Raw genomic sequence first — 12,550 nt, 5'->3', positions numbered from 1 at the left:
CGTCCACCCCATCGTCCACCCCCCACCCCACCCTACCCCACCCGTGACGTGGCTAAAAAATCCACGCTGCCACGTCAGACTCATCAAACTCCACCACCACGAAACAAACCACCCCACTCCTACCCCCCCCCTACCCCCCCCTACCCCCCCCTCCCCCCTCCTCCCCCCCTCCCCCCCTCCCCCTCCCCTCACGCTACCCATGTCGCGCCCCTCATCCGTGGCGGGCGACGCCGTCCCGTGCCTCATCCTCCCCTACTCTTCCGCCGATCAGAGCCTCTCGGTCTCGGTCCCGCTTGATCCCCTGCCACCTGCCACGTCAGTGGCCTCCTCCGCAAAGCCCACCTGGGATCCGTCCATGCTCCTCGCCCTCGCCTCGACGCTGGCCGACAAGTCCGATCTGTCGGCGGCACCCTCGCCAGTCTTTGCCCTCCCGCTCTTTATGGCTGCCGTCCTCGCTTCCGCGCCCAAGCCCAACCCCAAGTCGTCCCGGGAGACTGCCCTCCTCCGCCTCCTGCTGCACGCTCTCCACACCTCGCATCTCGACGACCACTTTCTGGCCGAGGCCTCTTCCGCCTCGGGCCGCCCCCTCCCCGACGCCCCCACCCTCACCGCCGCCATTCACGGCTACCAGGCTACCGTTGCCTTTCTCTCGTCTGTCAACCTGCTCCCGCTCTCCGCCCTCCCCCACCTCCCGGCTCTTCTCGCCTCGCCAAACACTTCGCTCCTCGCCGTTTTTGGCGGCCAGGGCGTCGAGTACTGGCCCGAACTCGCTGCCACCGTCGCCGCCACCCCCAGCATCCGCCCGCTCGTCGATGCCGCCGCCGCCGCCCTTGCCGCCGCCGCTGCCTCGCCACAGGCCGTCGAGCTAGGCTGGTACGCCGAGCACGGCTTTGACCTCGCCGCCTGGCTGGCAAACACCCCGCCGCCGCCGACCTACCTCGCCTTTGCCCCGATCTCCTTCCCGCTCATCGGTCTCACACAGCTGCTCAACTACGCCGCCCTCGCCGCAAACCTTGCCCTCTCGCCCACAGCCCTCCGCCGCCACTTTGCCTCTGCCACCGGCCACTCGCAGGGCATCGTCGCCGCCGTCGTCCTCGCCCTCCTCGACGACGCCGCCGACTCGCCCCTCGACGACTTTGCCGCCCGCACCGTCGACGCCGTCCGCTTTCTCTTCTGGATCGGCGCTCGCATGCAGCAAGTCGCCCCGCTCACCGCCCTCCCCATCGACGTCATCGAGGACTCGCGTGCAAAGGGCCGTGGCAAGCCCACACCCATGCTCTCCGTCACCGGCCTCGACTCAAACACCCTCACCCACGCCCTCGACACCTTTCAGGCCCGCGCCCCCGTGCCAAAGTACGTCCACCTCGCCCTCCGTAACGGCCGCAACAAGTTTGTCGTCGCCGGCGTCCGCGAGCACCTGCACGACTTTTGCGACTTTCTCGACTCGGTCGCCGTCTCGCCCGACCTCGACCAGGCCCGCACTCCCTTCTCGCTCCGCAAGCCCACATACCGCGCCGTCTACCTCGACGTCTCCGGCTCCTTCCACTCGCCGCTCCTCGAGCCCGCTCTCGCCCTAGTCGCCGCCGATCTCCACCGCATCGGCCTCGCCGCCTCCTGGTCCTCCGCCCGCCTCTCGCTCCCGGTCTACTCGCCCACAGACGCCGGCGCAGACCTGGCCACCCTCCACCCATCCTCGCTCACCGCTCACCTCGCTGCCTCCATCGCCGTCGCCACCGTCGACTGGCCGCCGCCGAGGAGGCCGCCCCGGCCTCGGCCATCACTCACATCATCGACTTTGGCCCCGGCCGCGAGTCCGGCATCGCCGCCATCACTGCCGCAAACCTCCGCGGGCGCGGCATCTCCGTCCTCTCCTCCGCCCTACACACTCTCCCGCTCTACTCGCGCTCCGTCGACAACCTCACCTTTGGCATCTCCTACGCAAACGCCTTTGGCCCGTCTCGCGTCGTCCTCCCCGACGGCTCCGTCCGCATCGACACAAAGTTCACTCGCGCTACCGGCCGCCCGCCCGTCCTCGTCGGCGGCATGACCCCCACATCCGCCCACGCCCCGCTCGTCGCCGCCATCGCAAACGCCGGCTACCACGCAGAGCTCGCCGGCGGCGGCCTCCCCCGCAAGGCCATCTTCCACGACCGCGTCGCCCAACTCGTCGCCCTCCTCAACCCCGGCGCCTCCTTTGGCCTCAACCTCCTCTTCCTCAACCCCAAGCAGTGGGCCTTCCAGTACCCCGCCACTCTCGCCCTCCTCGCACGCGGCGTCCCCATCTCACACGTCACAATCGCCGCAGGCGTCCCCTCCCTCGACAACGGCATCGAAATCCTCTCCGCCTTGGCTGCCGCAGGCCTCCGCGAGCTCTCCTTCAAGCCCGGAAACGTCTCCGCCATCCACCGTGTCCTCGCCATCGCCTCCGCCGTCCCCCACCTCACAGTCGTCCTCCAGTGGACCGGCGGCCGCGCCGGCGGCCACCACTCCTTCGAGGATGCCCACCATCCCATCCTCCACACCTACCACGCCATCCGCGCCACCCCAAACATCGTCCTCACCATGGGCTCAGGCATCGGCGACGGCCCTCCGCAACTCCCTACCTCACCGGCGCCTGGTCAGAGCCCTACGGCTACCCGCCCATGCCCTTTGACGCCGTCATGATCGCATCCCGCGTCATGGTCGCCGCAGAAGCCGCCACTGCATCCCCAGTCAAGGACCTCATCGTCGCAACCCCAGGCGTCGCCGCACAGCACGAGTGGGAGCGCTCCTACGACGGCCCCGTCGGTGGCATCATCACCGTCACCTCGGAGCTGGGCGAGCCCATCCACGTCCTCGCAAACCGTGCAGGCGTCTTTTGGGCCTGGATGGACAAAACAGTCTGCTCAAAAAGGGCGACGCCCTCACCGCCGCTCTCGCTAAGCACCGCGCCGCCATCATCTCAGGCCTCAACGATCACTACCAGAAGCCATTCTTCCCGCGCTGCCCGCGCACAGGCAACCCGTGCCCGCTCTCGCAACTCACATACGCTGCTCTCCTCCGTCGCATGGTCCACCTCATGACTGACGCCACCGGCGCTTGGATGCACGCCACTTACCGCTCCCGCACCGCCGCAATGACCCTCCGCGCCGTAGAGCGCGTCGCAACCGCCATCAACCCCATCATCACTGCCTTTCCCGCCCTCGCCTCGCCGGACGCCTTCCCCTCCTCCGCAGAACACACGCGCTCCCTCCTCGCACACCTCGCCGCCGCCCTTCCGCGCCTCGACTCGCTCCTCCTCGCCTCTCAGGACATCGACTACTTTCTCGCTCTCTGCAAGACCGGCGGCAAGCCCGTCAACTTTGTCCCGCTTCTCGACGCTGACATCGCTTACTGGTTCAAGAAGGACTCACTGTGGATGTCGGAGGACCTCTCCTGCGTGCCAGACTCGGATCCCCAGCGCGTCTTTGTCCTCCACGGCCCCGTCGCCGCAGCGTTTTCCACCTCGGCAAACGAGCCCGTCGCTACCATCCTCAACTCAATCACAGACCACGTCCTCCACGTCCTCGCTTCCGCTCCCTCTGCTCAAGCCCCGACGCCCGTCCCCTATCTCGCAGGCCCGGCCCGCCCGCATCCATCCCACCTCCCAAACGCCCCGCTCACCATCGCCCCGCTCGACGACATCGTCATCCCGCTCGACGCCGCTCCCTCGTCTCTTCCCTCGCTCAGCGCCGTGCTCGACGAGCTCGCCGGCCCCGATCCCGGCTGGCGCGCCGTCGCCCTCCTCTCGCCCTCTTACGTCGCTCCCGACGGCCACTCGCGCATCCCAAACATGGTCGCCCCGCTCTTTGCCCCTTCCCGGGCGCAATCTACTCCCGCTCCTCTCAGACCATCACCCTCTCCGCCCACCACTCTGACACCGCCCTCATCTCGCTCTCCTTTGATGCACACGCCTCAGACGTCGTCGCCGTCGTCCACCACCACAAGCCCGGCGGCGCCGTCGTCCCGCTCACGCTCTCTTTCTCATATCGTGTCTCGCCCTCTGGACTAGCCCTGCTCTTTGTCAACGACTCGGGCCACACCGCCCGCGTCAAGCACTTTTACGCCGCCATGTGGTTCGATGACCCGCTCCTCGCTCTCCCGCCCGACCACGACCCCACCCCGCTTCCCGACCGCTCCTTCTCCGCCACTTACACCCTCACACGCGACGCCATCAAGTCCTTCCAGCGCGCCATCGGAAACACAAACGGCCGCTACCTCGACCGCGGTCAGGACAAGCTCGCCGCTCCGCTCGACATGGCCATCGCCGCAGCTTGGGTCCCCCTCATGCGCGCCCTCTTTGTCCACGAGCTCAACGTCGACTTTCTCCGCCTCGTCCACCTCACAAACTCCGTCGCAAAGGTCGCTCCCTCTCCCGCCGCCCTCCACGCCTCGGAGCTCTCCGAGGGAGACATCCTCACATCGGTCGCACGCCTCGTCGAAATCCGCAACTCCACCGCAGACCCCGAGGGCAAGGTCATCGCCGTCGCCGTCGACATCGCCCGCTGCGGCGCCCCGCTCCTCACCCTCACCTCCTCCTTCCTTGTCCGCGGCTACTTTGACGACTACGAGAACACCTTTACCACTTCTCACACCGCACACGTCCTCGACGTCAGCGCTCCCATTCCGCGCGCACTCGTCGCCGCAGAGTCGTGGATCGCCTGGTCCGACGGCGCTCTCCCAGCCTCAGCCTCCGCCCTCGTCTTTGACTGCTCCTCACACACCACCTACGGGCCACACGGCGCCACAGCCTCCGTCACAGTCTCCGGAACCGTCTCCCCCGCCCCGTCCCCGGCCATCCGCTGCCCGCCCCGATCGCCACCATCGCCTACTCTGCTGCCGCCACCAACGACGTCCTCGCCTTTCTCGACAAGCACGCAGTCCCCCTCTCGCACGGCGCAGACACCGTCGAGTTTGCAGACGGCGGCGAAATCCTCCTCGCCGCCCCAGACATGGCTCCCGCCCCGCGCCACAACTCGTCGTACGCAGTCGCCTCCGGAGATCTCAACCCCATTCACGTCAACCCGGCCATCGCTGTCCTCGCAAACTTGCCTGGTACAATCACCCACGGCATGTGGCTCGCCGCAAACGCCCGCCGCGTCCTCGAAACCTGGGCCGACAACGATCCCCACCGCATCCTCGACTTTGCCGTCGAGTTTACAGGCATGGTCCTCCCGCTGAACAAGCTCTACACACAGCTCGTCCGCGTCGGCATGCGCAACGGCGCCGCCGTCATCCACATCACAACACGCAACGCCGATGACCTCCCCGTCCTGCGCGCCACCGCTCTTGTCGCGCAGCCGCGCACCGCTTACCTCTTTACCGGCCAGGGTTCCACAGAACTCGGCATGGGCATGGATCTCTACGCCTCATCGCCCGTCGCGCGCAACCTCTGGGACCGTGCCGACGCCCATCTCAAGGCAAAGTTTGGCTTCTCGCTCCTTCACATCGTCCGCAAGAACCCGAAAGAGCTCACCGTTCACTTTCACGGCCCGCGCGGCGTAGCTATCCGCGACAACTATCGCGCCCTCACCAGACAGGTCCCGCACCTCGACAACGCCACCGGAAAGCTCGTCTTTACCACCCAGGCTCTCTTCCCGGACATCACCTCCTCATCCTCATCCTACACCTTCTCAGCCCCGCAGGGCGGCCTCCTCTTCGCCACCCAGTTCAATCAGCCGGCTCTCGTCATGTTCGAAGTCGCTGCCTACTCGGACATGGTCGCCCGCGGCCTCGTCCAGAAAGGCGCCTTCGTCGCCGGCCACTCGCTCGGCGAGTACGCCGCAGTCTCCGTCTCCGGCGACGTCATGCCGCCCGAGGAGCTCGTCGTCATCGTCTTTCTTCGCGGCATGACCATGCAGTCCGCCGTCGTTCGCGACGCAGCCGGCCGCTCCTCATACGGCATGGTTGCCGCAGACCCCTCGCGCGTCGGCCCGCACTGCTCGCCACACCTCCTCTCCGCCGTCGTCGACGGCATCGAGTCCGCCACCGGCGCCCTTCTCCAAATCGTCAACTACAACGTCGAAGGCCGCCAGTACGTCGTCGCAGGCGATCTCTACAACCTCGAAGCCCTCTCCCGCGTCCTCTCCGCCCTCAAGCGCTCGCCAGAGTCGCCCATCGCCCGCCTCGTCCGCGCAACCACAAAGGTCACAGAGGCCCTCCGCGCAGAGCACCGCGCAGAGGGCTCGCTCCTCTCTCTCTCCCGCGGCTCCGCCACAATCCCGCTCCGCGGCATCGACGTCCCCTTCCACTCAAAGCTCCTCCGCCCGGGCGTCGCCGCCTTCCGCGCCGCTCTCGAGGCCTCCATCGCCCCGGTCACAACCGTCGCCGCCATGGAGGGCGTCTACATTCCCAACGTCACCGCCGTCCCCTTTGCCATCTCCAGATCGTACTGCGAGCTGGTTGCAACAGCCACAGGCTCAGAAATCCTCGCAGACGTCCTCGCTCACTGGGACACATGGGCTTCCCACCACGCAAAGCCCGCCCTCGGCCGCAAGCTCCTCATCGAGCTCCTCTCCTACCAGTTTGCCTCGCCCGTCCAGTGGATCAAGACCCAGGAGGTGCTCTTCAACACAGGCGTCCGCCGCATCATCGAGATTGGGCCCATGCCCACTCTCTCCACCCTGGCCTCTCGCACTCTCACCCGCCCCGCCTTCTCGCCGCTCGCACCGCTCATCACCGTCGTCTCCTACGCTTCTCACACAGACGCCATCTATCTGCTCGAAGGCAATCGCGTCGAACCGCCCGTCACTCCCACGCCCCCACCCCCGACCACACCCACACCTGCGCTCCCGCCTCCCGCCTCTCCCTCCGCCCCAACGGCATCTACTGCCACAATCTCGGGCCCCATCTCTGCCGAGCACATCATGCTGGCCCTCGTCGCCGTCAAGATGAAAAGCCGCTGGCAGACGTCACCGGCAACTCCACCCTCCGCGAGCTGGCCGGCGGCAAGTCCGCCATGCAAAACGAGGTCGTTGGCGACCTCGGCAAGGAGTTTGCCTCTGCATCCACCCCCGACAACGCTGTCGAGATGCCGCTCTCCGCCTTTGCTGCTGCCGTCGCTCCATCCTACAAGTCCCTCGGCAAGGTCTCCATCGCCCTCCTCGGGAAGCTCGCCTCGCGCAAGCTGCCCGGCGGCTTTGGCGCCTCGAAAATGCGCGCCGCACTCAACGCCGCCGGCCTCGATGGCGGCCTTGTCGACAACGCCCTCGTCCGCGCCCTTGCTATGGAGCCGCCGTCGCGCCTTCCCGACGACGCCGCCGCCAATGCTTGGCTCGCTTCCGTCGCCGCCTCTTACGCCGCTGCCCACGGCCTCTCGTTGCCGGCCCCTGCCGTCGCCGCCCCTCCTCCCACCGCTCCCGACCATTCCACCTCGCCGCCCGCCGCCGCCGTTCCCGACGCCCCGCCTGCGCCCGAACACGTCCTCCGTGTCCTCGTCGCCACAAAGTCCAAAAAGTCGTTGGCTGACGCCGCCCCAACCGCCTCCATCCGCGATCTCGCCGGCGGCAAGTCCGCCCTCCAAAACGAGATCGTCGGTGAGCTCGGCGAAGAGTTTGGCCCCGCTCCCGCCTCCGTCGACAACCTCGCCGACATGCCGCTCGCCGCCGCTGCCGCTGCCGTAGGCCCCGCATACTCAAAGCTCGGCAAGGTCTCCTCAAACCGCGTCCGCAAGATGCTTTCAACAAAGATCGCCCTAGGCTACGACGCCGCTGCCGCACATCTCGCCTCCGCCTTTGGCCTCGGCCCGGGCCGCATCGACTCCGTCCTCGTCCACGGCCTTCTCTCCGAGCCCGCATCGCGCCTCGCCTCGCAGACAGAAGCCCACGCATGGCTCGACGCCACCGCCCAGAGCTACGCGTCCTTTGCGGGCATTCCCCTCGCCTCGCCGGCCGCTGCAGCCGCCGCCGCCGCTCCCGGCGCTGGCCTCTCCTCAGCCGCCGCCGCCGCCGTCCTCGCCCAGCTCGCCGCCTTTACCGAGAGCCACGCTCAGCTCATCCGCAACCTCGGCGCCGCCCACCATAACTTCCTTGGCATCGATTCGCGCGCCGCCGACAAGACCGCCGCTGCCGCCACCGCCGCCGCGCACGCCGCACACGCCGAGCTCGACTGGTGGCGCGCCGAGCACGGCGACGCCTACGCCGACGGCATCGTCGCCGCTTTCGCCCCAGCAAAGGTCCGCGTCTACGACTCGGCCTGGAACTGGGCCCGCGTCGACTTTGTCGAGCTCTTCCTCGACCTCATCTCCGCGAACCGAGCTCTCGACGACCCGCTCGTCGATGCTCGCCTCGACTCGCTCCGCAACCGCGGCGGCACCAACCTCGCTCCGCTCGTCGAGTGCTACGCAGCAAAGGCTCGCGATTCCGCTGCATGCCCGCCCGGCGTCGCCGACAAGCTCGCTTTCCTCGCCACTACCCTCCGTCATGCTCCTACTCCGCCACGCGCATACCTCCACTTTGACGAGCTCACAGCCCCCCACGTCTCCATCTCCCCAAAGGGCGCCATCGTCTACGAAGAGCTCCCGCGCCACGGCGTTGCAAACCTCTCCGAGTACGTCGCCTCTGTCACTCGCGGCGCCTCGGCTCTCACCGTCGCTCCGCCAGGCTCCGCACAGAGCGCACAAGTCGCAGCCGCCCTCGCCGCTCTCGAGTCCCTACTCGCCGCCGTCCCCCACCATCAGGTGCCCGACCAAGTCGCCAGCCAGCTCGCCCACCTCCGCGCCGCCCACGCCGACGCGACTCTCGCATGCTCCATCTACCACTCCGCCCTACACAGCCTCGCCTCCGGTTCCGTCTCCTTTGCCGGCCTCCACGTCCTCGTCACCGGATGTGGCTCAGGCTCCATCGGCCTCGAGTGCGTCAAGCACCTCCTCGCAGGCGGTGCCCGCGTCGTCGCTACCACCTCGTCGTACTCGCTCGCCAAGACCACCATGTACCGCAACGTCTACCGCCAGTGGGGCGCCGCCGGCGCCTCGCTCATCTTGGTCCCCTTCAACCAGGGCTCGCTCGCAGACGTCAACGCCCTCGTCGACTACATCTACTCTTCTCTAGCCATGGACCTCGACGTCATCCTGCCCTTTGCCGCCATCTCAGAGAACGGCCGTGATCTCGCGAGCCTCGACTCAAAGTCCGAACTCGCACACCGCATCATGCTCACAAACCTCGAGCGCCTCCTCGGTGCCGTCAAGGCCGCCAAGGACGCCCGCCAGATCGAGACCCGTCCGGCCTGCGTCGTCCTCCCGCTCTCGCCCAATCACGGCGCCTTTGGTCACGACGGCCTCTACTCAGAGTCCAAAATCGGTCTCGAGGCCCTGCTGGCAAAGTGCGTCTCGGAAGGCTGGGGCCACTACCTCTCCGTCGTAGGCGCCGTCATCGGTTGGACTCGCGGCACCGGCCTCATGTCCGGCACAAACCTCGTCGCTCCCACCATGGAGAACGACTATGGCTGCCGCACCTTTTCGCCTGCTGAAATGGCCTTCAACATCCTCGCCCTCATCGTTCCCGCCATGAAGGCCCGCATCGAAGAGGGGCCGCTCGTCGCTGACCTCTCCGGCGGCATGGGCACCGTTCCCGACTTGCACACCCTCCTCCGCGACGTCCGCGCCGACCTCGAAGCCCAGGCTGCCACAGCACGCGCCCTTGCCGAGCAAGCTCCGCCGCTGCCGCCGCTGCCTGCCCAGGACCGCGCCTGCTTCGACTTTGCCTTTCCAAATCTTCCCACAGAGGACACCCTCGCTCCGCTCCGCGCAAATCTCCACGGCATGCTCGACCTCGAGTCCATCGTCTGCGTCGTCGGCTACGGCGAGATCGGGCCCTGGGGCAACGCTCGCACACGCTGGGACATGGAGCAGTCGGGCGAGCTCTCGCTCGAGGGCTGCATCGAACTGGCCTGGCTCATGGGCCTCATCACATACGACCCCGCCCAGGCCTCCTGGGTCGATGCCACCACGCGCGCTCTCGTCGCAGACCTCGACGTCAAGGCCTCCTACGAAGACGCCATCCTCGCACACGCCGGCATCCGCCTCGTCGAGCCGGAACTCTTTGACGGCTACTCTCCTCACGCAAAGTCCTTCCTGCGCCAAGTCGTCGTCACAAACACCCTTGGCCCCGTCGAGGTCGCCTCACCCGAGGAGGCCACCGCCTTCAAGGCCGAGCACGGTGACGCCGCTACCATCTTTGAGCGCGGCTCTACCTGGTTCGTCCAGCTCGAGCCAGGCTCCGTCGTCTACGTGCCCAAGGCCCTCCGCTTCGATCGCGCCGTCGCCGGTCAGATTCCCACAGGCTGGGACCCGGCCCGCCTCGGCGTCCCGCAGGACATCATCGCCCAGGTCGACCCGGTCACCCTCTACCTCCTCACCTCCACCGCAGAGGCCCTCCTCACCGCCGGCATCACAGACCCCTACGAGCTCTACAACTATGTCCACGTCTCACAGGTCGGAAACTCCATCGGCGGCGGCATGGGCGGCATGCGCGCCATCCGCCGCGCACACCGCGACCGCCTCCTCGACCACGACATTCCCTCAGACACCCTCCAGGAGCAGCTCATCAACGTCGCCCCCGCATGGATCAATATGCTTCTGCTCTCGGCATCCGGCCCCATCAAGACCCCCGTGGCCGCATGCGCCACAGCCGCAGAGTCCGTCGACATCGCCGTCGAGACCCTGCTGGCCGGCAAGGCCAAGGTCATGTTTGTCGGCGGTTTCGACGACTTTGGCGAAGAGTCGTCCTACGAGTTTGCCCAGATGGGCGCAACCTCAAACTCGGACAAGGAGTTTGCACAAGGTCGCGACCCGCGCGAGATGTGTCGCCCGGCCACAACTTCGCGCGGCGGCTTTATGGAGTCGCAGGGCGGCGCCGTCCAGATGCTCACCACCGCCGCCCTCGCCATCGAGATGGGCCTGCCCATCCACGCCGTTCTCGCATGGTCCGCCACCGCCACGGACAAGGAAGGCCGCTCCGTCCCGGCCCCGGGCCAGGGCATCCTCACAGCCGCCCGCGAAGTCCCGCTCGCCTTTGCCAACCCCATGCTCGACATCGACTACCGTCGCGCACAGCTGGATGACGAGCGCGCCCGCATCGCCGCCTGGCTCTCCGCTCAGCGCGATGCCCTCGAGCGCGGCGCACAGGCCATGGCAGACTCCGCCGGGCCAGACTCGGCTGCCGCCTACCTTGCCGAGCGCTCCGCTGCACTCGACGCTGTCGCCCACAAAATGACCCGCGCCGCCCTCAAGATGTGGAACATGGAGTTCTACCTCGATGATCCGTCCGTCGCCCCGCTCCGCGGTGCCCTCGCCGTTTTTGGCCTCGACATCAACGACGTCGACCTCATCTCCTTCCACGGCACAGGCACCGCCCTCAACGACACCTCAGAATCCACCGTCAACCAGATCGAGCTCGACCACCTCGGCCGCCACTCGGGCAACCCGGTCTTCACGGTCTTCCAAAAGTGGCTCACCGGCCACCCCAAGGCCCCAGCCGCAGGATGGATGCTCAACGGCGTGCTGCAGATCATGGCCTCATCCATCGTGCCGGGCAACGGCAACCTCGACAATGTCGACCCGGCCCTCGCCAAGAACTCGCACCTGCTCTACCTCGACCGCCCCATCAAGCTGCCGAGCCCGCCGCGTGCCGCTCTCCTCAAGTCGTTTGGCTTTGGCCAGGCCGGTGCATCCATCCTCGTCCTCAACCCCATGTACGTCTTTGCCGCACTCTCGCCTGCACAGATGGCCGCCTACTCAGCCGCCCGCCTCCCGCGCGCCACCGCAGCCTACCGCTACGGCCACGAAGTCCTCACCTCGCGCCGCGCCCTCATCTCTGTCAAGAATGAGGCCCCGTACTCGGATCGTGACCAGACCCGCGTCTACCTCAACCCAACGCCCGCGCCACCCGCGACCCGGCCGACGGCCAGTGGCGCATCAAGATGACCCGCACCGCCGCCCTAGAGGCCCAGCTCAATGCCGCATCCTCCGCTGCCGCATCCTCTGCCTCTGGCGCTTCCACCCCAAAGACTCCCCAGCCCCCCGTCCGCGGCGTCGGCGTCGACGTCGAGGATCTGGCCGAGTGGCACGCCCGCGCTACCTCGTCGGACTTTCTCGACCGCAACTTTACTCCCGACGAGGTCAGCCACTGCACGAGCCGCCCATCACCGCCGGCCTCATTTGCCGGCCGCTGGTGCGCCAAGGAAGCCGTTCTCAAGGCGCTCAACGCCGTCGATCCCGAGGACTCCTCCATCTCACTTGGCCCTGCCGCTCCGCTCCGCGACATCGAGATCTCCACCTCGGCATCGGGCGCTCCTGTCGTCATCCTACACGGCGCCGCCCGCGATGCCGCAGACCGCCTCGGCATCGCCACCCTCTCCGTCTCCATCTCCCACTCGGACACCGTCGCCATGGCCATTGCCAACGCCCGCTAGTCGCTAGTTAGAACACCACCTCAACCACCGGTCCATCAGTATCGAATCGCTCGACTCGCCCGACTCGCCCGACTCGCCCGAGTCGCCCGAGTCGCCAACAACGCCACCTACCCCCCCCCCCGCC

The 12,550-nt window shown here is 67.5% G+C and overlaps 1 protein-coding gene across 1 annotated transcript in view; it reads left to right on the top strand.

Moving 5' to 3' along the window:
* Positions 1-199: 199 nt before the first annotated feature.
* The window catches only part of AMSG_11853 (uncharacterized protein), a gene marked incomplete at both ends in the record, with an annotated part of 13,999 nt that continues 1,648 nt past the window's right edge, over positions 200-12,550 (top strand). Inside the window, 8 exons of the mRNA XM_013902778.1 lie at positions 200-1,735; positions 1,759-2,553; positions 2,625-2,852; positions 2,894-3,814; positions 3,868-4,682; positions 4,781-6,764; positions 6,917-11,921; positions 11,957-12,396. Of these exons, the coding sequence (XP_013758232.1) occupies positions 200-1,735; positions 1,759-2,553; positions 2,625-2,852; positions 2,894-3,814; positions 3,868-4,682; positions 4,781-6,764; positions 6,917-11,921; positions 11,957-12,396 (11,724 nt within the window). The remainder of the gene's footprint in view (positions 1,736-1,758; positions 2,554-2,624; positions 2,853-2,893; positions 3,815-3,867; positions 4,683-4,780; positions 6,765-6,916; positions 11,922-11,956; positions 12,397-12,550) is intronic.

The sequence above is a fragment of the Thecamonas trahens genome (assembly GCF_000142905.1).
Source record: "Thecamonas trahens ATCC 50062 unplaced genomic scaffold supercont1.21, whole genome shotgun sequence".
In the NCBI taxonomy this organism is placed as follows: domain Eukaryota; order Apusomonadida; family Apusomonadidae; genus Thecamonas; species Thecamonas trahens.
This window is presented reverse-complemented; position numbering and strand designations above follow the sequence as displayed.